Below are 23,015 nucleotides of genomic sequence, written 5' to 3'. Positions count from 1 at the left end.
ACCCTCACTAGCATCTTCATTGCCTTGTTCGCTCAACACCACACCATTCCCCCTATTTTAGATCTCACTTCTTCCATCGACCATTTATCCATAGATGCTACAACCTCTCTTCCACCACCTCTATTAAACACTTCTCAAGCTAACGTTACTACCCCCACTAACACCACTATTCCTTCCCCCCATCATTTCTTCTCCTATACGTCCCCTTAAAATTCAACTTTTTTTTTTTATGGTACAGACCCATTAGATTGGCTATTTCAAGTAGATCAATTTTTTCAATTTTATACCATTCCATGGGATTCCTGTTAAGCCTGGCTACTTTCTATATGCGAGGTGATGCCCTCAGTTAGTTCAAATGGATGTATCAAAATCACCAACTCACTGATTGGATTTCTTTTAGTAGAGTCTTGGTGTTGCCTTTTGGCCCCTCAATTTATGTAAACCACCAGGTTGAGTTATTTAAACTCCAACAAAATGGCACTGAATATCAAAAGGTATTTGAAAAACTGTGCAATCAAATTTTTGGCATTACACCTGAAATGATTCTAAATTGTTTCATTTCCGGTCTCCTTCCGAAAATACAAAGGAAAATGGTTGTTCTCCAACCCAGCTCTATAACACTAGCCATGGGCCTGGCAAGATTGTTGGAATCTAAGTTTTAGGACTCCAAACTTTCTTTACGCCCTATGCCATTTTTACCCCAACCTTCCCCACATTTATTACCCCCAACACGTCCCTCTTTTCCTCCCCAACCACCCTCCATTACACCCCCTCAAATACCCACAAAAAAAACTCACATCCGCCCAACTCCAACGTAGAGCTGCTGGCCTCTGCTACAATTGTGATGCAAAAAAAAATTCCAAGTCACAAATGCAATTCTAGTCTTTTTCTACTATTGTTGAGTGAGGATACCACCCTAGGAAACCCTACTCATACCTCCACACAATTTTTCCAACTAGAAATAGACGACACTACTCATTTCACCTATCATTACAAATCCTCTCTCGCACCCCTTCATCCAATACTCACCGACAGTTCCCATAACATATTGCATCCCCATGGAGAACGAATACATTGTTCGTCTCTGCCTTTCCAATCACCCTCCACGACACCAACAAACTTCTCCACAACCATGTTTCACCCAATCATATTTGCCAACTCTTACCCAACAACCATATACACAGAAGTACACTTTTGTATTTCATTTTCCGTTGTAGGATTATTAAAGGAACACCCATAAAGAGAAGCTGAAACTCGCAACATTGCAAACCTCAATTAGTTAATTGATTTACTGATAGAAATAATTGCTTTGCAGATAAAATACATGATGAATTGTTTAGAAACTATAAATCCGTGATAAGGATGTCCATAAATTGGCCAAGATATAGCTACATGATGAAACTAAAACGAACAATTTTATGGTGTTAATCATGCTACAATGTCTTAGTTAGGCAACAGCCCTTTCACCTTCTCCACCATAAAGACAGAAAATTAGTTTCTTGGCCAAAAATGATACGGGGCAATAAATAAAAACAAAATAAAACATGGTGATTGTAAATTGGTATTGTCATAACTAGTTCTAAGTAACTCACACTCGCAATCGTTTTAATTTTCTCACTCACTCGTGTTTGTTGTGAATGAGGAGAAAATAGTGAAAAGTACAGCCACTCCATGAAGTGGTCGGCAGTCCACTTTGCAGGAATCCAATAGTGCCTCCCAGTCCCAATTATCCACCAAAGATTTAATAACCATTGATCTGAGGCCTTGATGTAGGACCAACAAGCCGTGAAAAAGGCACTTGTGTCCTGCTGCTGCCTGTGTTCAGCCCCCTTTGACCAGAAAACCTACTGTCATTTACTTTTGGATCTGATACAGATTTCGAGAATGCTTGTGCAAGTTCAACTGCTGAAGCTGCTCTACCATACCGTATGCCAGCAGCACCTGGAGATGCTTTTGGCTGCTGCTCCACAGGCTTGCGCCATGTCTCAGGTGAAGTTTGCCTCTCAGGAGGAGCCTGTGGCCTATCAGTCTCCCTCACAGTTCTCCGGGTGTCACCCCGCCAATTTCTTCTCTGTGCATGAACCCTTTCACCATCTACCCTTTGCTCCTTCCTGTCAGCTTTTCTGCCTGTCCTTTGATCCATATGAGCATCCTCAGTCTTTTCACTGTATCGGGTCTGGCTTGAATGTTCAGGATGATGTTTCTCGGCCCTCAAAATATTGTTTTCAACCCTTCATGCAACAATATTTATTGGCAATTGGCAAGAATTGTATCCGACTTGGATCACCATTGAGTTAAATGGTATAGCATACAGAAAGACAAAACAAGTCCTTACCTATTTGAATGCTCCACCACATCATAATTGTTGATAGACACATCATCAACCCCTCGCTCCTTCAACACCTGTGGAAAAGATTGGCAACATTATCAAGATAAAAACAGAAGCCAAGCACGGACAAAATGAAAGAAGAGTAATGTCAGTTGCAGCAGTTAGCATTACAAGACACATTAATTATAGGAAAATAACATATTCCACTCATTGGGTACGGGTGATTTTCACAGGATAAAAACACAACAATAGTAAAGGTAAACCATAAATTCTAACTGGCATTTAGGATAATATATGAAGGGAAAAAGCATACTAGTTCTCGTGGGCGAGCTCCACCAAATAAAGCATTCCTGAAACATATGAACCAGTCGTTCCATTATTATACAAGAAGCCACAAATAATTAATCAAATAAACTTTCTGAAAGCATTGAGCACAGACACAAGATAAAATTAAGAATTTATAAAGTTCGAGAAACCCATCCCAAGATACAACATTTGTTTTAAGTAGGCAATGATTGAGACGTGATTGCATTCAATATATGTATAATGCTTGATTGCTCTTACACTTCTAAAATATAAGTTACATACATTAGTTGAAGAAAACCAAAAACAAGGCATACATTCTATATGTTACGAGGCCCCTTAACAACCATATCTAGAATGAGAAGCAAACATAATGGCACTATTTAGAAGTTTTTTATTATGAGGCATCGATGTATCTTTACTACTAATTATATTTCCAAAAGGCTTGATAACCATGTAATTTGAATTTAAGGGCCAAATTCAAATTGCAAGCATGAGACAGGCCCTAATCCAAATCTACCTGAACTACTCCAAAATTTTAATATGTACTACTTTCTAAATAATTTGAACGAGTAAAAAGGATACAAACACACACAGAACTATTTCTACCTATAATATAACATGTTTCCATATGTAGAATGTGCAAATGTAATTTCATGGCTTCTTCAGTTTGTTTAGTATTAAATGTATAAGGTGCAGATGATCAGACGGAATTAGACGAAGCTGGATGAGGCTCATCAAGGAGTTAACTGATGAATAACTAAGTTTAGAAACTCCAGGGATAAATTTTTTTCTGGGCTATATATACTGGGGAATACCAACTTACTTCCTTTTTTGTAGATGCTAGCATCCCCACATTTTAATAGGAAAAAAAATATAATTCTACTATTCCTCAAAGCAAATAATATTGCAGACATTTGTTCTATATGGTCAAGTGACCAGTCTATTAGTCTTTCAAGACTTAACCACTTTTCTTCCTGTGTCTCACCTCCCTAATTCTCTCCTCCATCACTTTTCAAATTTAGGGAGCACAACTCTCTCTTACTCCAAAATATGGCACTTTGAAAGTAACAAATCTCGAGTGAAACTTCTAATATTTTCCATATTTCCAATCTAATGGACAAGAAGAATGAATTTAACATTCCAACCAAGCACACACAAGAATCATGAAGACATGAAATGCACATAATCGCCCTTCTCTGATATTTCATTAAAATTTTAAAATTCACTTAGAAATTATAGGCATAACATGTCTTTCTTGTGCTTTTGGGTGTATGTGCATGTGTGCCTCAGTGTTATGTATTGGAATCACACCTTCCTTTCTTCCTGATCATGCTAAACAGAAAATATTGGAGTTGTAGACTTGTAGTAAAGGACGATAACTTTTGTCACAAAGAACACAAGCATTCTGTAGTGATGAAGGCAACCTAAATCCCTAAACTACTTGCAATAGGTGGATTGTATTTAGTTTTGGAGTTGACCTGACACATGAACCACCTTGGAAACCCCAATATGTATGTTCCAACAAATAACAAATTTAGTTAGGTTAAAACAAAATAACCTTCTCGTTTCATGTGTATGTTTGGAGTACTACTAATGTATTGGGTTTAAGACTTTCAGTGATGAGCATTCATTCTTATAATATACATGTTCAAGCAATTGCTATAGAAATAGTTTGCTATGGCAATAGTTCACTAAGTTTTGAACCAACTGCCAATGTGTCACTTTCACAGACAATGCAAATACCATATAATAGATATATACAGAAGTTAAAACTTCCCAAATTGACAGCCTCACACAACTGACCTGTCTCTTTCACTGTTTCCATCCAACTGTTCAACTGGATGAGACCGAGGCTTCAAATTCAGCTTCGGACGCAGGCCTGACTCCTTACCACTATCAGACCCGGCTGATACAGGCTTCGAAAAATTGGCATGGCCGTGTGCCAGATAAACGGTTTCAACATGGCCAGAATCATTAACCTGACGATTACCCTACCATGAAGCAAACAATAGAATTCATAAAGCAAATATTAGAATAAATAAAAGCTAATCACCCAATCCACACGCAAAAAGAAAGAGATAAAAAACTCCTGTGGAAGGGAATCTTGTGAGCTGAACTTGTGAATACCTGTGCATATTCCATAACAGCTTGTTCTGAATTTTCCAGTGGCTTTGCCCTTGGTAGCAACTTCAGTTTAGGTCGTTCAGTTGATTCAGAAGGCATAGGCTGCTGCAAGTCAGACCCAACAATTGTGCCATCATTTCGAGCCAGCTGAACCCCATCAGAGTGATAAGGTGCACTTGTAGGTCGTACATCTGAATATCTGGAAACCCCAGACCTTTCATAATTTAGTAGCTCATTCCTACCACCTTGCATCTGATTATCAATTCCTAAGCCCCTTTCAGTATGTCTTGCTAGCATAGCATCATAGTACTCCTTTTCACCAACTGCATCCATCCTATTATAGGCACCACCACCATTAACACGTGGTCTATTTTCCGCTTCAGGAGATCTAACCATCTCAGCATCTGTCTGATAATGTACAGCCTTTGACTGCCATCTACCAGAAGACACCTTCTCAAGAGCACTAGCATGAGCCAACTTGGAGGCAGCACTAGCACTAGACCAAGCTGGTTGCTCCGGCTCAACAGCACTAGCCACTTCTTTCCTCAATGACCATGCGTTCGGATAACCACCACCACCACCAGTTCCCTGCTCCTTATTACCTCCTAAACTCTGAGGATTCATCACTACGTGCACTGCATCGGTAAGCCTCGCAGAGTATGAATTACCCATCCCAACAGGAGTTTGAGACACTGGAGCCACTTGCCTGCCCAATGAACTACCTCCCAGTCCATACTCCGGCCTCACCTCAACACGAGAAGGCGGACCACCACGAATGCTCTCATCACTGATTGTCCTCCGAGGCACCGAAACACCATCAAGGGGCTTCCTCTCATCCTCATCAAAATTCCTGCCAATTGGGGCAGTGTGTGACAGAAACGGGCTTTTATCATCGTAATGCCTAGTTGCCGGCGACGTGTGCGGCCGAGACCAATGATCCGACCGCCCCATCTGTGTCCCCCACGCCGAAGGCCGATCAAAACCAGGACGATCTGAAGCCCTCACAGTCCTGCAAAAGACCAATAAAAACCCAAAAAAAATGGTGAAACATTGCACAAACAGATCCATCACGAAGAAACCTCATCATACTAAACGGAAACAGACATCGTGTACAATTTAAATCCACAGATCTAATTCCTCTCACAAACACCCTTTCTTTCTTTTTCTTTTCACAACCACAACATCAACAGGTGTACCCATTTGCGAATAATCGAAGACACATCAAACTAACACAGAATGATAAAAATTTAAAAAGGCATGGATTAAAACAAGGGAAAAAACGATAAAGGGGTGGTACTTACACGCCAGGAGCAGAAGGTAGAGGGAGATCAGAGGGTATAGAACCGCCATGAAAGTCCTTGAGCGTCATGGTGTTGCCGCTAACTTTCTTCTTCGACATTCTCCCTCACAAAAATTCAAAAAAGAAAAAAATTTAAAAAAAAAAAGTGAAGAGAAGAATCCCAATCCCAAATCCTGAAATTAAGGGTCGTGCTGATGGAAGCGAAGGGGAAGAAAAGGGAAGAGTGAGGAGGGCAACCCCACGAGTGGGAATGGAGAAGCAGAGAAGAACGCGACTACGATCGGTATATTGGATTTGGTTTGGGTGCGAAACGAAAGTGAAGAAGAGTGTTTCTGTGAGAATGATTGTGAATGATATTCTGTGAGCAATTTTTTATTTTATTTTATTTTGGAATTTTCTTTCTTTCTAAACTACTGTCTTCGTCTTCTTCTTTTTAAACCTATAATTATGATTTCATATTTCAAACTACACATATTTATTTTTTAACATTTTAAGATTAGTGATTTCGATCTAACCGTTTAAATTAAGATGTTAAAGATTATATAATAATGATTGCAAATTTAAAATGCACGCTAATTAACATTAAGTCGATTTATTTTTTGGTAATTATAATATTTTTAATATTAACTTTCACAATATTATATCATTTTTTTATTTTATTTGTACCAGAATACATCAAAGAGAATGGTCAGAGACCAAATACCTTATTTTTTTGCAAAAAAATTGTTAATTCTCATAGCACTATTAACCCCGTGTCACAAATTTTTTAGATTTTGGATAATCAATAATAATAATAATCTATTAACAATTAATTTTGTGAAAAATTGTCACTTTTAATGAAGACTAATTTTTCCTTAGTCACTCGCATGTCAGTGTGATAATATTCTCTATTCGAGAATTTATGAACAGTAAGAACAAGAATACATCATTTCAAAAAGAATAAAGAGTAGTATAATAAAAAAATTATTTATGAAAATGATTTTTTTCATCATCTATTTCTTGGACTTATACTTTTACAAGGTTTATTTTTATTTTTATTTTTAAATTTAAATGCGGTTTTGTTATTAAATAGATGAAATTCATGAGTTTTTTTTACATAAATGGATAATTTTTAAAAATTATAAAAATAGGTGTTTGGGATGACGATTTTGAAAAAAAAAATCGTTATTTGATACATGATTTTTATTTGGATATTTATCTTTTGGAAGTAGAAGTTGTGTTTGACTATCAACTTCCAATTTTTTCAAGTACAACTTGTGATTTTTTTTTTAATTTAGAAGTCTTGAAAGCACAATTTTTTATTTTTTTTAAATGTAGAAGTCATGCTTAGAAGCACAAGTTCTATTTTTTTAAAATGTAAAATTTTACTAAATTACATTTCATTATAATAAAAAATTATCTAACATAACTAAATTAATTAATTAATTAAACTAATTGAGTATTTGTTTAAATTACGGTAATAAATTATCCAAATTACATTTATTTACAAATAACTAAATACATAATTTTAAAAACAAAAAAAATACAAATACAAGTTACATACAAAAACAAACATAACAAAATTAATACAGCAAAAAATACTTTGTGCTGAATGGAACCATTTCTGCATAAAAAAATACGAAAATCAGAAGTTGTCCTTCTAAAAAAAAAAACTTGTGCTTCAAAGTACGCCTTCTGAATTTAAAAATAAAAATAAAAAGTTATGCTTCCAAACACGATTTTTATATTTTAATAAAATTAAAAAGTATGCTTTAAAGCGTGGTTTTTGTAAAAAAAATAAAAGAAATTAAAACATGTTTCTTTAAGCACGATTTAAGTGACAAACCGGAAAAAAAAAAATTAGAAGCTTTTAGTCAAACACAACTTCTACTTAAAAAAAATATTTAAATAAAAGTCGTGCATCAAATAAACTATTTTTTCCGGCAAAATTGTCATCCTAAACCCGAATTAACTATTTTTTTAATTTTTAAAAATTGTCATTTTTTATAAAAATTCCACAAATTACACCTCTTTGATAACAAAACATTTAAATACAAATAGTAATTGTAGTTTAAGATACTATTTATCTCTCATTGAAGTTTCAATCCAATCTCAATTCCTTTCTTCATAAGAATAGTAGAAATAAGGAGACAACAAATATAAAATTCGGTCACTATTGAGACTCATTCTAGCTCAACCACATCATTGCATATTTGTCTAAGTAATCAACAAGTAAAAGCACACAAAAAAAATGTAACATAAGTATAAAAAACATTAATAATTCAATAGAATTTAAAAATTGTGAAAAATAGTTTAGTAAAAACTTGTTTAGATTTTTAAACAGTCCAACTTCGTGAGACTCATTAGTAGAGTATATGTATTTTCTAGAATCTATAGAGAATAGTCTCACTAAAGCAACTGTATTGTAAGAACTTTACTTCTATGAATCTTTTGTTGTTTGGTAAATTAAGAGAACATGAGTTAGAGCTTGGTAGACTAAAGGAAGAAGAAAAAGGTAAAAGGAAGAAAGAAAAAGGTAATATGATAAAATCATAGTCAAGGGAGGAATATAAAGATTCCCATTATTCAAAGAGTGTGAACATGAATTTGTTGGTAAAACATTTCTCAAAGTTCCTACAAAATAAAATAAAAAACACTTTCCCACAAGAAAATATTTAAGAAACATGAATAAGGAACTGGAGACATATGTTCTAATATGAAAAGAATGATTATATTAAATTTTAATGTCTCGTAGTCAACATGAAACAACTATTTGAGAAAAAGAAGTTCTAAGAACCTCTAGGCCAGTTTGTTTCCAAGAAAAGAAACGAGAGTTTTTACTGTGCGTGAAGAAAGCACGATAATCAAGACAAAATGGTGGATGAATTACGAAAATCAAGAACCTTTTTCGGTGTTGAACTTTCTTCAAGAGTTTTGAACGGATTTGTAAAGAACCATTTGTATATATATTTATATAATTAATTATTTGTAATTTACTTTATTACCCTTTTTCATTTTAATCTCAAATTAGGATAATGTTTATATAAATTAAAATTACAATTTAAACCTAAAAATTATAAATAAAATTATTAATTATTAATTATTAAAAATAATATAATATTTTAACTAAAAATAATTATAATATAAAAAATCAAACAAATTAATTTTTAATAATTTTTAAATTCAAGGATAAATTTGTAAAATTACATTTTTATCAATTAAAATAAATACAATTTTAATCACATCCATCCCATCACTCACAAACTTTTATAAATTTTCTCTATACTTTTCACTCTATTTACCTTAATCCAAAGAACTTAACTTTATTCACACTTTCTCTTCAAATCATTTCGAATCCACTCCCTCAAATCCACTCTTTAATCCAAACAAAGCCTTAAAGAAAAAGAAAGCTTGCATAGCATAGGAAGAAAAATAATTATATTTCTTTTAGTAGTTCAAATGATGTAGAAGCCAACATGTGTCTCGTGGTTGATTATGACTCAATTAATAACAATGTAAGTGATTTTGACTTTGGAGTTGATTTCAACCATATCAATTTTTAGATGTATTTAATGAGCTACAAGAATAAGATAAAAGGCTTACATATTCAAATGATAAACTTAAGAAAGTTAATGGAATTGCAAGAGAAAAATGATAACTTGAAAATTGATCATGATGTTTTGAAGATTATCTACAAAAAATTCCCTTGTAATTGTGCATCTACTTTGCAAGTGACTACTTCAAATTGTGAGCGTTGCAAGAAATATTAAGTATCTTTTGAAACTCTTGCAAAATTCACAATGGGAAGATCGAATATTAATGCATTCCTTAATTCAACCAAATGTGCGATGAATAAATTTGAAAATGTATATATATACACACACACACGTAGATGCATCCAACATATGTTTAAGGCATATGATAAGATGCGAAAAAAAGTTCATTAACATCTCATTAAAGATATCGGATAAAAGAATTGTATGATGAACAACCAGTAGGTTTTTGTTGATTTTGAGTTTCTAAATCATGTTTTAAATGTAAAGAAAACTTTATATGATTCGAAGCAAGTTTCAAGATTGAGATATGAAAGGTTTGTAATTTCTTAGTTGAAATGGTTTCAATAGATTTATAATTGAGTTACTCTCTTTATAAATAAGTCTAACTATGAGATGTTATTAGTTCAAAATAATTTTGATGATACAATTTTTTATCAACTAATAATTCTCTTTGTGATTTGTATATTTAATTTAAGGGGGTTTTGAGATGTCCACTAAGGTAAAACTAACTTCTCTTTCTTGGTCTTCAAAACTCAAATCTATATAATCTTCGTAAGTTAAATCAACAATTGCTTTTAAATTTTGAAGAAGTTTGGCATGAATAAAAAATATCAATGACTATAATATGTTATCTAGAGATTAGATGATGATGAAAAAGGTAAAGTTTATCAAAACAAACATAGACATGTTAATTGATTAAATGAATATGTTAATTGTTAAAACTTGGATATGAATTTTTAGACACTACAAGAAATCATTAAATAAACAAAAACTAATTTTTAGAGACAAAAAATAATTAGTCACTATATTGACTAAATTACATATTATTTTAGAAACTAAAAAATTATTGGTATCTAAAGTAGTTTATATTAGTAATAAAATTTATAAACTAGTTTTTAAATTGGTACCTAATTATCTATCAATGTTTTATAAAATACTTTATAAATTTTATTAATAATAGAAACTACTTTAGATACTAATATTTTTTTAAGTCTTTAAAATAATATCTAAGTTAGTCAATATAGTGATTAATTATTTTTGTCTCTAAAATTGATTTATATTTAATGATTTTCTTGTAGTGATTGTAGTGATTGTTGCATTTTAATATGTTTTCAATTACTATTGCATTTTAATTGTTTTTATTTTGTTTCAATCCTTAGAAACCCTGAATTAATTTCTATAGAACAAATATTAAAGATTGAATACAATAGATATGTATCCTTGTGAATCAACCTAGGTTATGCTCTATTTAAAAAAAATATAAAAACTTAAAATCTTTGAATTCAAGAACAACCATTTGTTTAGTTCATTATCAGACAGTTTCTAGTCGAACACGAGGACTAATATCCCTTCGGGGGTATTTGAATAGAATACGTAAAAACTTTTCGCAAAAAAAGACTTTAAAAAACATATATGGGTAGGTAATTTATAGGGATTGTCTACTAGTTCAAAAATATTTTTGAAAGGTTTTCACAAAACCTATACAAGGATATCTAAGGAGGCAGTATAAATGTGTAATAAAAAACTTGGGTGAAACTTCCATTTATTATGGTTCACTTAAACTAAGCTATGTCTAGTCTCCTTTTAAGAAAATCTCAAAGGATTCCACTATAATTGAAGATTACATAAGTATTCTCCTTGTCACTTCTAGCTCACATGAGTACACAAAGTTACTCATGTTTTGAGTCTCATATTGAGTAGGATTGAATAAGATGAATAATATGTAAGAAAGAAGACCTACAAACCTATTACATTAAGGTTTTTGGATAGAAGGGGATGTCTTGGTCTCTTATATGATTTGTTCATGACTTATTAGTGTCAAATATCCCTAATGTTTCATCTCACAAGAACCTCACACATGAGTATGTTCAAACAACAACTTCTGCATATACAAAAAAAAATTATTTAAAATACAAGAATTAACTTTTAAAGAGATGATATGTAAACTAAGATCTTATTTTTAAGATTAATTGACAAATTGAAGAATTTGCAAATATAACTTATTCAACTATCATTTGATAAGACGATCTGATATTTTTTGCACATATTTAAACATAGGATCGCGAAACACTTTTGGATAAAAAAATATAAATCGTTTGTTAGTTTTTTTTCATGGAATGACTCTTTTATTTATAGGTGTTAAAAAAGTAACTTTAACTTTCTTTCTAATAATATATTTCTAGTAGTAAATAATCATTGTCACGTACACATGCAAAAGTGTTTTTACACTATGAAGAATAAATATTCACATCTACCAATAGTGTCCAACTTGTCAATATTAAATAAATATTTTTCTAATTAAATTTACATGTTATCTTCTTAAGAGTGAATCCAAAAACCTAGTAACTTATAACCTCCCTTTCCATTACGTGTTTTTTTGGAGGAAAAGGAGTGTGCATTAGACTCAAATTCTCACTGGAGATAAAGCTATAATCTCTTTTCACTTTTTTATTTATGCATATTTTAAAAATACTCTCTGAAAATTAAAGAAGACAACGAATAAATAGTCTAAGTTTAATTGTAATAAAATTTTTCCAATTCATTTGGTAGATGCATAACTGGTCTTTAATTACTCTTGAATATTATTAAATCGGTATTCATTTCTTTGGTAGGTTTGAAAAAAGTGTAGATTAAATTAGAGTTTTCATAATAAATTTACGATAAAGACTATTTTTTTAAAAAGTGATTGAAAAATTATATGAAACAAACTAAAAATAATTAAATGTATAAAAAATTAATTTAGTAGGAACATATAATATTATATATTAATTTAATTTATTGAAATATGATAAACTATGTATAGGATTTCTTGATAAATATCAAGCTACCTCAGACTTATAAACAAATTACATTATAGCGAGGATTTTGTTTTATAATTTCTATACATACAAAATAAAATAAAAGAAAACATAAAATTGAATTAGTGATATTTTTATTTTATAAAAAAGAAGATTAAAATATCAAAATATATTATTTTTTATTCAATAATTTTTTTAATAAATCTCTTCGATTAAAAGATATTTATATTTATTACTATAAAATCATTAAATAAAAATTAGTTTTAGAGATTAAAAATAATTAATTATTATATTAATTAAATCAAATATTTAAAGATTAAAAAAATTATTGATATTTAACTTAATTTTTATTATTTAGTTATTAAAATTTTAATTATTAATTATTTAAATTTTAAAATTGGTAGCTAAAATTTTGATAACTAATTAAATATTAACTTATAAATTATTTATTAATAATAAAAATTAATTAAATTAATAATAATAATTTTAGTATTTAAAATAGTATCTAATTTAATTAATATAATAATTATAATTATTTTTTATTTAATAATTTTTTTTATAGTGTTTTCAAATCACTTGTCCAATCTACTTGTTCCACTTGTAAAAATCTTGAAATTAAAAAATGATAGAATAAAAAAAAATTATGTACACCAAAAAACGGTTATAATGGAAAATCCCTTTATCTATAGATATATGTATAAATTATAATATACAAACCACATAACCAAATATAAGCTAACAATAAATACATACACCTTTCTCAAATTATAGTTCAATCACATAATACTTAACCATATCATCCCACTCAATAAACTCAAAATAATAAATACAAAATACATCTTATACATAATTATTAATTAATAATCTGACACTTTTCAAAAAATTTGTATTAAATATTTTTAATCAAGGATAATACCATGCCTATCAAAAATACTTTTGATAATCCAACTTCAACTTTTTTATGTCAAAATAATTTATTTTACATATTATACAAAACCTAATGCAAGAATCTCTTTCGGTTTTCCATCACCTCATATCTTAATTTATATGATTTAGATATTGATAAAGCTATAATATCTCATTTTCTCAAAATAAATTCTTTTATTTAATATTCTAACACAACTAAGTTAAAATATCATCTCGAGTATTTAACTTTTCTCATAAAATCATAACATATAATCAATTACATTCATTCAACATTTATACCAATTCCATAAATATACACAAACAATTGCATCATATCACATCATACTCTTTAAAACATATGTTTGTAACGCTCGCTTAAGCAAAACATTCTCCATTAACTTATTTGTGTTTGCTAAAGAGAGAAAGACTCTAATATATATATATATATATATATATATGTGAGAGAGAGAGGAGAGATAGTTAGTTTGGTTTGTTCCTCACTTTAGCATCCAAACCAACGTTTAAGCGACCAATTTCCTTTGGAGAGAGAATCAACATCGACTCTCTTGTTGCTCATGTGTCATGTAAATTGGAGTTTGTGATGAATAGATGACTTGCTATGATCTAAAACAAGTCAAGAACAAAATCAAAGAAAATACAAAAAGCACCAAACTTTATACAATATAAAAACATAAAGACATTTTAGCAAACACATAGAGGGCATCATTGTGGCAATTTCACAAACACTTGGAGATCATGAGCAAATAACATGATTTATGATAAAATTGGATGCACGTGACTTAAAACATGACTATGTTAGATTATAAAATCAAAATGGAGTGAAATTAAAGAAGTTTCACTATATGAAATTGCATAAAACTCATAACAGTCAAACTGCGCATGCAAGAATGAACCTAAACTTCACAATTTGGAGTGATTCAAGAAGAATTAAGCAATTTGAACCGTTTAAATTGTGTAAAAACAATATTTAATCGATGGAAAAGGAAGGAAACATGCAAGGAATGATGAAGCGGTGATAATTGTTTTTTGAACAGTTAGATGATGATGAAACTTAGCTTAACCATGAGCTAAACTGTAGTGAAGCTTGTGATACCACATGATGGAGCTTGCTCCATGCTTGGACTTGATTTGCACCAAAGAATGGAAGAGGAATGGCAACAAAAGAATTTTTATGAAGAGGAAGTAATTACACAGTGCAAATGAAGGAGTTGCTTCACGTTGAAACTATTTAAAGAAGAGTTCTTCTTCTCGGTACCCTAGGCTAGGAATTGAGCTTCTAGCAAGGATTAGAAATGAGACTAAGGATAGTTTGAATATGTATTTTGATAGAGATTCATTACTCAAGTCTAAATATACAAGTGGTATATGACTCTATTTATATCCATGGAGGAGGAGTGAATGTGAGCTTCCCTAGCCCTAACTTGCATGACAAGTTAGGTTTAGGGTTTGTAGAAGTTGACTTTCTCATGTACTAACCCTAACTTACATGACTAGTTAGGGTTTATAGAGGTGCTTGATCACATCATCTCATCCATAGGTTTAAAGTCTTTTTTATACTCTATTCTTGATCTAAAATACAAGGCCAGAAAGTAAATATATATTCTTTTGTCTCTACTCTTAGCCTTGAGTTGTTGTGGCTGACTGTGTTTGAGATGGATTTCTATCACTAATTCAATGCATGTGTCTTTTGGAAGTAGGGTAAGTGTTTTGTGATAAATGTTAGTAGTGTTATGACATGAGTTGTAGTCTATGGATTGATGAGTAGACAGTTGATTTTGTGTTTGATTTAAATGATTGAATTGAAACTTATATTCATCGTTTTATATGAACGAAATGAATTTGATATGTGTGTTATATGAAAGTTTTAAAATAAATCTATTTTACCGTATTTTTGTGGTTTGTACTTTGCTTATCAATTGTGATGATCATGTTACACTAGAGCATGAGATGTTGTAAAAGAGAAATTTAAGCAAAATTAGGTTGAAGAGTTAGAATAAGATCTTATATATGCTTTGTTGATTTCTTTTATTAGGATATGCTAATGTATATAGACAATTTGATTCCCTATAAGAAGAAAAATTTATTTTGAAAAGTTCTTGAAGGACAAATGTAAATGTGAGTGTGTGTGGGAAATTTATTTTAAAAAGTTCTTAAAGAAGAAATGTAAATAAATGTGTGTGTGCGCATGTATGTGCGGGTGAGGGTGTATGTGTGGGTGGGTGCGAGTAAGCCTATGTGTGTGCTTGTACATGTGTGCACACTACAAAAAAAATTATTAAATAGAAACTAATTTTAAAAACTAAAATAATTAGTTACTATTTGACTATTTGATTAAATTAAAAAGTATTTTATAAATTAAAAAACCTATTGGTATCTAAAGTACTTTCTATTATTAATAAAAAATTTATAAAACGATTTCTAAATTTATATCTAAGCATTAGTTACCAAAGTTTAGCTACATACAATCTCATATTCTAAATTAGTCTCTATAGAAACCACTTTAGATATAAATATTTTTTAATCTTTAAATTAATATCTAATTTAATTAATATAATAATTTATTTAAAGATTTTCTTCTGGACACAGTGTTTGTTTATTTAGGTATATGGAGGATATGCATTGTGGGTATTGATGGGCGGGAGTTTCTTTATGTGTCTAAATTTATTTTGGAAAATTCTTAGAAAGAAAATATAAATGTGTATGTGAATTTATAAATATAAAGTGATATTTTTTCTAAATATTAAATTTGTAGTTTTCATTTAGGTAAAAAAAAGTTCAATTATATATATATATATATATATATATATATATTTTTGTAACTTCTATATATATATATATGTATATTATTTATAAAAGGTATCATACAAACATTCAATAAAAATACATTTTATTTGTTTTAATTATATCACATTAATGAATAACCTGCCCTAAAGCTGTTCTTTTATTCATTGATTTGGTATAGAAGTTTCCCTGTGCATTAAATCTAAATTGGTATTTGTATGTTGTAGCAGAGTAATTTGGCAAAAAAAGAATATTGATTTTCTTCTATAGCAATATATACCTTTTTAAGTTGTCCCATTTTTTAATTTAAAATTAAAAAACTTATTTATTTTAAACCGTTTTATATAGATTAATTTTTTTTATAAAAATAATCTATTTAAAACTATTTTGATAAACATAATTTTATTTAATAGTATAAAATACATAAACCACAAATTACTTAAAAAAATATACATTTTTAAGAAAATATTATTTTAGTATAAAATAAATACATAAATATTATAAAATATATGACTAAATTTATTATTATAGTATAGTAGATTTGTTTCCCACTTTTTTTTTAAATTTAATTTTTATAAATTTAAGTGTATATTTTTTCTTATCAATACTGTTTTCTTGTATATTTTATTATTATATTAACAAAATATATTATTTTTTAAAAATCAATTTAGATCTTGATTAAGTCTTTGAATTTTGAATCTGTTTTCATGGTCTCATCACTTAATGTCATTTAAGAATATATTAGGAAAGATAAACAAAATATTCCTATAATTAATTTATTAATTTTTTGTTTAAGATATTTTAATTTTTATATTTTAAAACTTTAATTTTCATAATTTTTTTTATTTCACATTTAATATTTTTAAATAAATAAGGAATGTGAAGATATTTTACTTAAAATATAATAAAGATAAACATCATTTATTAAAATCATAAAAAAAGGTGATCCCATACTTTATAGGGATTCAATTATGAGAACCTTACTTTCCACTAAACTTCATTTAAGAACACATTATAAAAGATGGAAGAATTTTTTTATAATTAATTAATTCAATTTTTTTATTTTATCTATATTTTAAAAATATATTATTTGTTAAACAAAATAAAAGTGTGTTTCATGTTATTAAAAGTATAAGATAAATATGTGTCACTTATTATAAATTTGAAAAGAAAAAAAAATCTAGTTAAATTAAAAAGTACACTGCTTCTAAGAAAAGTGCAATTAGAAAATGAAAAATGGAGCATATCATTCCATCAGCCACATCACTTGGATCTGTTTTTTCTGATTTTGTTGGCATCATTTGTCCGTACACACAGCAATTAATGCTGTCTTGACACGCTTAAAAGTTGCATTTTTTTTTCTAATCATTACACATTTTCCATTCTTCTCTCACCTTATTCACTAGTACATACATGACACAACAACTCTCAACAATGTTGCTTCTTCTTCACTCTACTGCTACTTTCAACTCTGAATCTACGCTTTTCAATGTCTTGCTCACTCTCTAGCACTACCATTTCCCTTGTGTCTCTGTCTTTCATTCCCATGCTCAATCATATTCTCACCTCCATCTGTAAGAAAATCCTCATTTTCTTTCATTATGAAAAAAATTACATGTTCATTCTTGCATTTTCATTTTCTAACTACAATTAGAATTTCATGTGCTTTATTTTATTGTAATTTTTTATTATTAGACATTTAGATATGTAACTGTGTTTAGGCACATACTTTTGACTTTCTTTTTATTATTTGATGAGTCACGACTAAAACAAATCGTTATTTTATATTCTTTCGAGTTCAATTTGCTTATCCTAAGTGCCTGCCATTTGTTTCTTCTTATGCAATGAGATTCTGATTCACGGATTGTTCATTTCACCAATGTGTGGTGATTGTTTAAGCTTTTAAATTTTAAGCAAGTTGAGTGGAATGGATGATGAGAGCCATTCAGCTAAGGCAAGCTTGAGGTTTTTGAGATGTTATCCTTACGGAAAGTATAAAGCCTTGTGAGGCTCTCTCCTTCAGCTTCCTCTTTCTTGGAGTGAAGAAAATTGTCATCATCAATTAAAAGTATGTGGAGTAAAGGATGAAAGAGGTTAATAGCTCTTGATACATGTGATGATACGAGAGAGATAGAAAAGGAAAGAAGAAGAAAGGATTGTATATATCACAGTTAGAAACACAACACACTGATACAGAAGGCACAGACAGTGTATAAAGAGTAGCCCTGTGCATGCATACGAAACATACAAGACCCTTTGAAAAGGCTACCTTACAGAACATGGAGAGAGAATTTATCATTTGCAAAATCTTCTTTGATTGAAAGCAGTCGAGAAAGTGGGAAATGGGAAACACCATATGTTGATTTCATCTCAGATGCAAAAAAAAATGTCTATTTTTGTGATTTACCCCCAGAGAAATAATAAATGTTTTAATCTACTGTGGTGATTGTGGTTTCCTAGCCATTTTTCATATAGTGAGAAATTACAAACAATGCGGCTTATGCAAAAAAACCTGCTCTTCGTATGTGTAATCGGTGGTGCACAGTTTTTTAAAACTTTAGATAAATGAATCTGTTGAGAATTTGGTATAACCAATGAAGAAATGCTACTTACAAAGCTAATTATGTAACTAGCGGTAAGGAATGCTTGTTGATACAAAATTACGTAGATATTGGTTTTCCGTTGTTATCTAATGACAGATATGATAGTTGGGTGGCTTTCATTAGTTTTAGTATTTGTGATTTTCAGGTACAATGGGCAGACACTGAAGTAGGAAGAATATATTCGGAGTTTAAATGAGATGAACAGACCTACCTTGATTTTCATAATAGGAATTTGTATAGGCTTTGTGGTTGGGATGAGTTTGACATTATCCATAGTATTCTGGCGCATGAGGGGAAGGAAGCACACAAAGGTTGATAAGAGCATTTCTCACAGAGCAGTGACCATTCCTGTTAAAGAGAAAGGGTCTGGTTCTAACTCCACATTATCAGAGGGTGAGGAGTCACCCAGGACATCTGAGTGGAGTAACACGCCTTTATGGTTGGAAAATCTTAGGAGAAGCAGTGCGATATCAGCATGCGGAATTCCCAAGTATTCTTACAAGTACGATAACCTTTATTGCACTGTTGTTTTCTACTTTTTGTTGACTTACAGTTACTGTAAATTAGTGTGCAGCTATTATAATCTCTTAGCTTTTTAGCTCTATTAATCATTAACTTTAGAATTTTTTTCTCTCTTGGATTGAATATATTGGTCTTGTATAATATATTTCTTAGTAGTTAAGTCTGAAGTTGTCATCTCTCTATTTTCCTTTTAGTTGTTGCCTTTTGTGCTGCGTATTTCCTCACGTTTTAAATCTTTTTTTTGTGACCTTGTGATACCTTTTCCAGAGATATACAAAAGGCTACTTCTAATTTCACCACCACCATTGGCAACGGAGCCTTTGGTCCTGTTTATAAAGCGCACATGGCTACAGGTGAGACAGTTGCAGTTAAAGTCTTAGGTACTAATTCAAAACAAGGAGAGCAGGAATTTTTAACTGAGGTAAATGATATGCTTAGGTTTCTATTGATGTGTCTATAAATTGCTTTTTGCTTTTGTATTGAATGGGGAATTTTGTATAGAATTAGGCTCTCAATAGGATATAGCCTCCCAGTAGGATTCTCTGTATTGTGAATTCTACTGATTCTTTACCTTGAAAAATATATTTGGAAATTCTTACATTTTTCATTTTTCACTCTTTAGCCATATATTATATATACTGCAGAATATCACCTTACCAAACTAATTGATCCCTGGTATTTCTAGAAAGTTTACTTCAATATTTGAGGAAAAATAACGAGTCTGTGCATACTACAATGTCTTAAATTTTTACAGTATTGATGTTTACTTTATTTTTCACTTAAAACTTCTCTGGATGAATTTGGAAGGTATTTCTTAGTATGTAATTATACTTTTATCTTCATTTTTTCCCCTTTCAAATCTTCTGAAGTTTAAGCTGGTAAAAAATTCTAGATCAGTTCAAGGCTGGCACCTGAGTTGTGTCAATATATGTACAAGGCTACAACTTTTCACACACATTAATGCATCCTATGTCCCTCCCTTATATCTTGTACTAGTTCTTCTACTTTATTTTCTTGTGGCAGTAACAGTTACAGCTAACTGTTTCTTCGGTTACTTTAGTGCTAACTACCTTTAATTTACAATAAGCTACTATCAAACTGTTCTTTACTCTTATTTTCTTTTTGCGGAGATTTTACAATTTGACTGAGGATTTTGGATGGTAAGACTAAGACAGCTTAATACTCTTTCCTTTTATGTTAGCAGGTTTTATTACTTGGAAGATTACATCACAGAAACCTTGTGGATTTGGTGGGATATGTGGCAGAAAGAGGAAAACATATGCTTCTCTACACTTACATGAGCAATGGCAGTGTTGCTTCCCATTTGTATGGTTAGAAAGAGATCCAATTTTTCTTGTAACTAATACTAGTAGGCGATTTTTTTTTTGTACTGTGCCGAATGGAGTAGATGTTCTCAGTGTCAAGTGACTTCATTATTTGCTCCTCAAAAAAATAGTTTGACCTGAATATTTTGTCTAAATTCTGGGAAGCATCTGTATTGGCTTTATCTTGTATCAATGATATATCAATAAACTTCTAACTCGATAATTTGAAATCTTAGTTGTTTAGACTATTCTCTTTTGAAAAATAGAACATTTGATTATCCTCTGTCTGAACTTTTATATTTACTTTCTTAGTTGCCGTCCAGTCCGTGATTATATATTATGGCATGCTTTACTGTTCATAATGCGGTTCTTTTATTCCCTTATTGTAGCTTTAAACCACAGGTATTTTACTGACAAAATTATCACCACATATATGAGGAGATCAATTTAATCTGGTTATATATTGGGCTGCTTTCCATCAACTTTGACACAGACTACTTATCATATTTGTAAAAGATAATTCTAGGAAAAAAAATTCGTATTTTCTTCCAGAGCTTAGAAGCATTTTTACTTGTACTCTTCTTTGTTCTGTGTTAACTTACCCTCGTGTGTTGCAGATTTTGGAAAAAATCACGAGCCACTTAATTGGAATTTGAGGCTTGGCATAGCACTAGATGTTGCTAGGGGACTGGAATATCTACATTGTGGGGTATATATAGTACTCAAATTATACTAATTAAAATTGTAAACTTACACATGGAAAACATGGGGTGGAATAAGTTTCCTTTTGGTTTCTTATTACTCAGAAACGAACTTGTTGCAGGCTTCTCCACCTGTTGTGCACCGTGACATCAAATCTTGCAACATACTGTTGGATCAGTCTATGAAGGCCAAGGTGACCTTTGCACTTTTAGTTCCCACAGATTAAGAGGGATATTGGTGATGCTTTAACACATTCATGCGGGCATTATTAGTTTGGGTGCCATTTTTTCTTGTTATTTGTTCTTCCATTTATGCATAGCATCTCATAAATTTTTCTTTTCTATATATATTCATCAAAATGATGCTGGCATAAGCTTTCCTGAAAATGATACCTTATTTTGGTAAAGATTTCTGCTGCAATTTTTCTTTTTCATCATATCCCTTCACTTGCTTCTGTCTATATTGAAGCTCAAAACCTTTTTTTTTTTCTATATGTTTAGGTCACTGACTTTGGGCTTTCCAGACCAGAGATGATCAAACCTCGCACATCAAATGTCCGTGGAACTTTTGGATATCTTGATCCTGAGTATTTGTCTACAAGAACCTTCACTAAGAAAAGTGATGTTTATAGCTTTGGTGTGCTACTGTTTGAGCTCATCACTGGCAGGAATCCGCAGCTTGGGCTCATGGAATATGTAAAACTAGTAAGAACAGTATCTGCTTGTGGGTTTCTATTTGTGTTCTGGTGCTGTGCTGCATGCATGTATCTTGATGCATTTGAAAATATACAAGTAAATACTTAAGATTGACAGAGTATTTCTTTATGGTTATGATTAGGCAGCCATGGAAGGTGAGGGTAAGGTTGGATGGGAAGAAATTGTGGATGGGCAATTAAATGGAAAATATGATGTGCATAATCTTAATGACATGGCTTCACTTGCATTCATGTGTGTTAATGAAGTCTCCAAAAGCCGACCACCGATGTGCGACATTGTTCAAGCATTATCTCAGCTTTGTAAGAGGCAAAGTAAAAATCTTGGTCGAATATCATCTGCTGCTGCATTAAAGGATGTGTGTATTGAAGTGGACCATATTGAAACTAAGGACTTTACATCAACTGCCAGTACAAATATATTGGCCAGAATGCATAGTCGATGATGTTAGTGCTTTTGGATGTGTGAATATACCTGCTTCCTATTTTGTTTTCTCAATTAACAATATAACCTTTTTAACATACTGGAATTATGTAGGTAATTGCAGAACTAATGAATCTTTGGTGAATCTGCTAGTGCCTTTGCAGTTTGGAATCTAATTATCTCCTTTCTATTTTGTTGACTTAGTTAGCTATCGGCATATTTTCATATTTTACCACTAGATTTTTCCACTTATTGCCTGAATTTTATCATATGAATTTCAAAACTATACATCTTTTACATTATGTGACCAATGTGATTTCACATCCACTCAAATATGCATTATATTTTAGATTACAGATTTTATAGCTGAACTTTTTTACTTTCATAAATTTCTTAAACTCGTGTGT

The 23,015-nt window shown here is 30.8% G+C and overlaps 2 protein-coding genes across 2 annotated transcripts; one reads left to right on the top strand and one right to left on the bottom strand.

The window, feature by feature from the left end:
• Window positions 1–1,396: 1,396 nt before the first annotated feature.
• Window positions 1,397–6,466, bottom strand: LOC137811943 (uncharacterized). The gene is made up of 6 exons (XM_068613806.1): window positions 6,061–6,466; window positions 4,763–5,768; window positions 4,439–4,626; window positions 2,643–2,679; window positions 2,336–2,403; window positions 1,397–2,231 (listed from the first exon to the last, which is right to left on the bottom strand). Exons 1-6 carry the CDS (start codon window positions 6,156–6,158, stop codon window positions 1,742–1,744), a joined length of 1,887 nt encoding a protein of 628 aa, XP_068469907.1. The 5' UTR covers window positions 6,159–6,466; the 3' UTR covers window positions 1,397–1,741.
• An 11,290-nt stretch (window positions 6,467–17,756) lies between these two features.
• On the top strand, window positions 17,757–22,706 carry LOC137809757 (calcium/calmodulin-regulated receptor-like kinase 1). Its single transcript, XM_068610840.1, has 8 exons — window positions 17,757–17,894; window positions 19,069–19,425; window positions 19,713–19,866; window positions 20,650–20,776; window positions 21,388–21,479; window positions 21,594–21,665; window positions 21,973–22,176; window positions 22,310–22,706. Exons 2-8 carry the CDS (start codon window positions 19,121–19,123, stop codon window positions 22,628–22,630), a joined length of 1,275 nt encoding a protein of 424 aa, XP_068466941.1. The 5' UTR covers window positions 17,757–17,894; window positions 19,069–19,120; the 3' UTR covers window positions 22,631–22,706.
• The last annotated feature ends 309 nt before the right edge of the window (window positions 22,707–23,015 follow it).

The sequence above is a fragment of the Phaseolus vulgaris genome, chromosome 2 (assembly GCF_000499845.2).
Source record: "Phaseolus vulgaris cultivar G19833 chromosome 2, P. vulgaris v2.0, whole genome shotgun sequence".
NCBI lineage: Eukaryota > Viridiplantae > Streptophyta > Magnoliopsida > Fabales > Fabaceae > Phaseolus > Phaseolus vulgaris.
The sequence above is the reverse complement of the archived record's forward strand: the minus strand, read 5'-3'. Positions and strand labels throughout refer to the sequence as shown.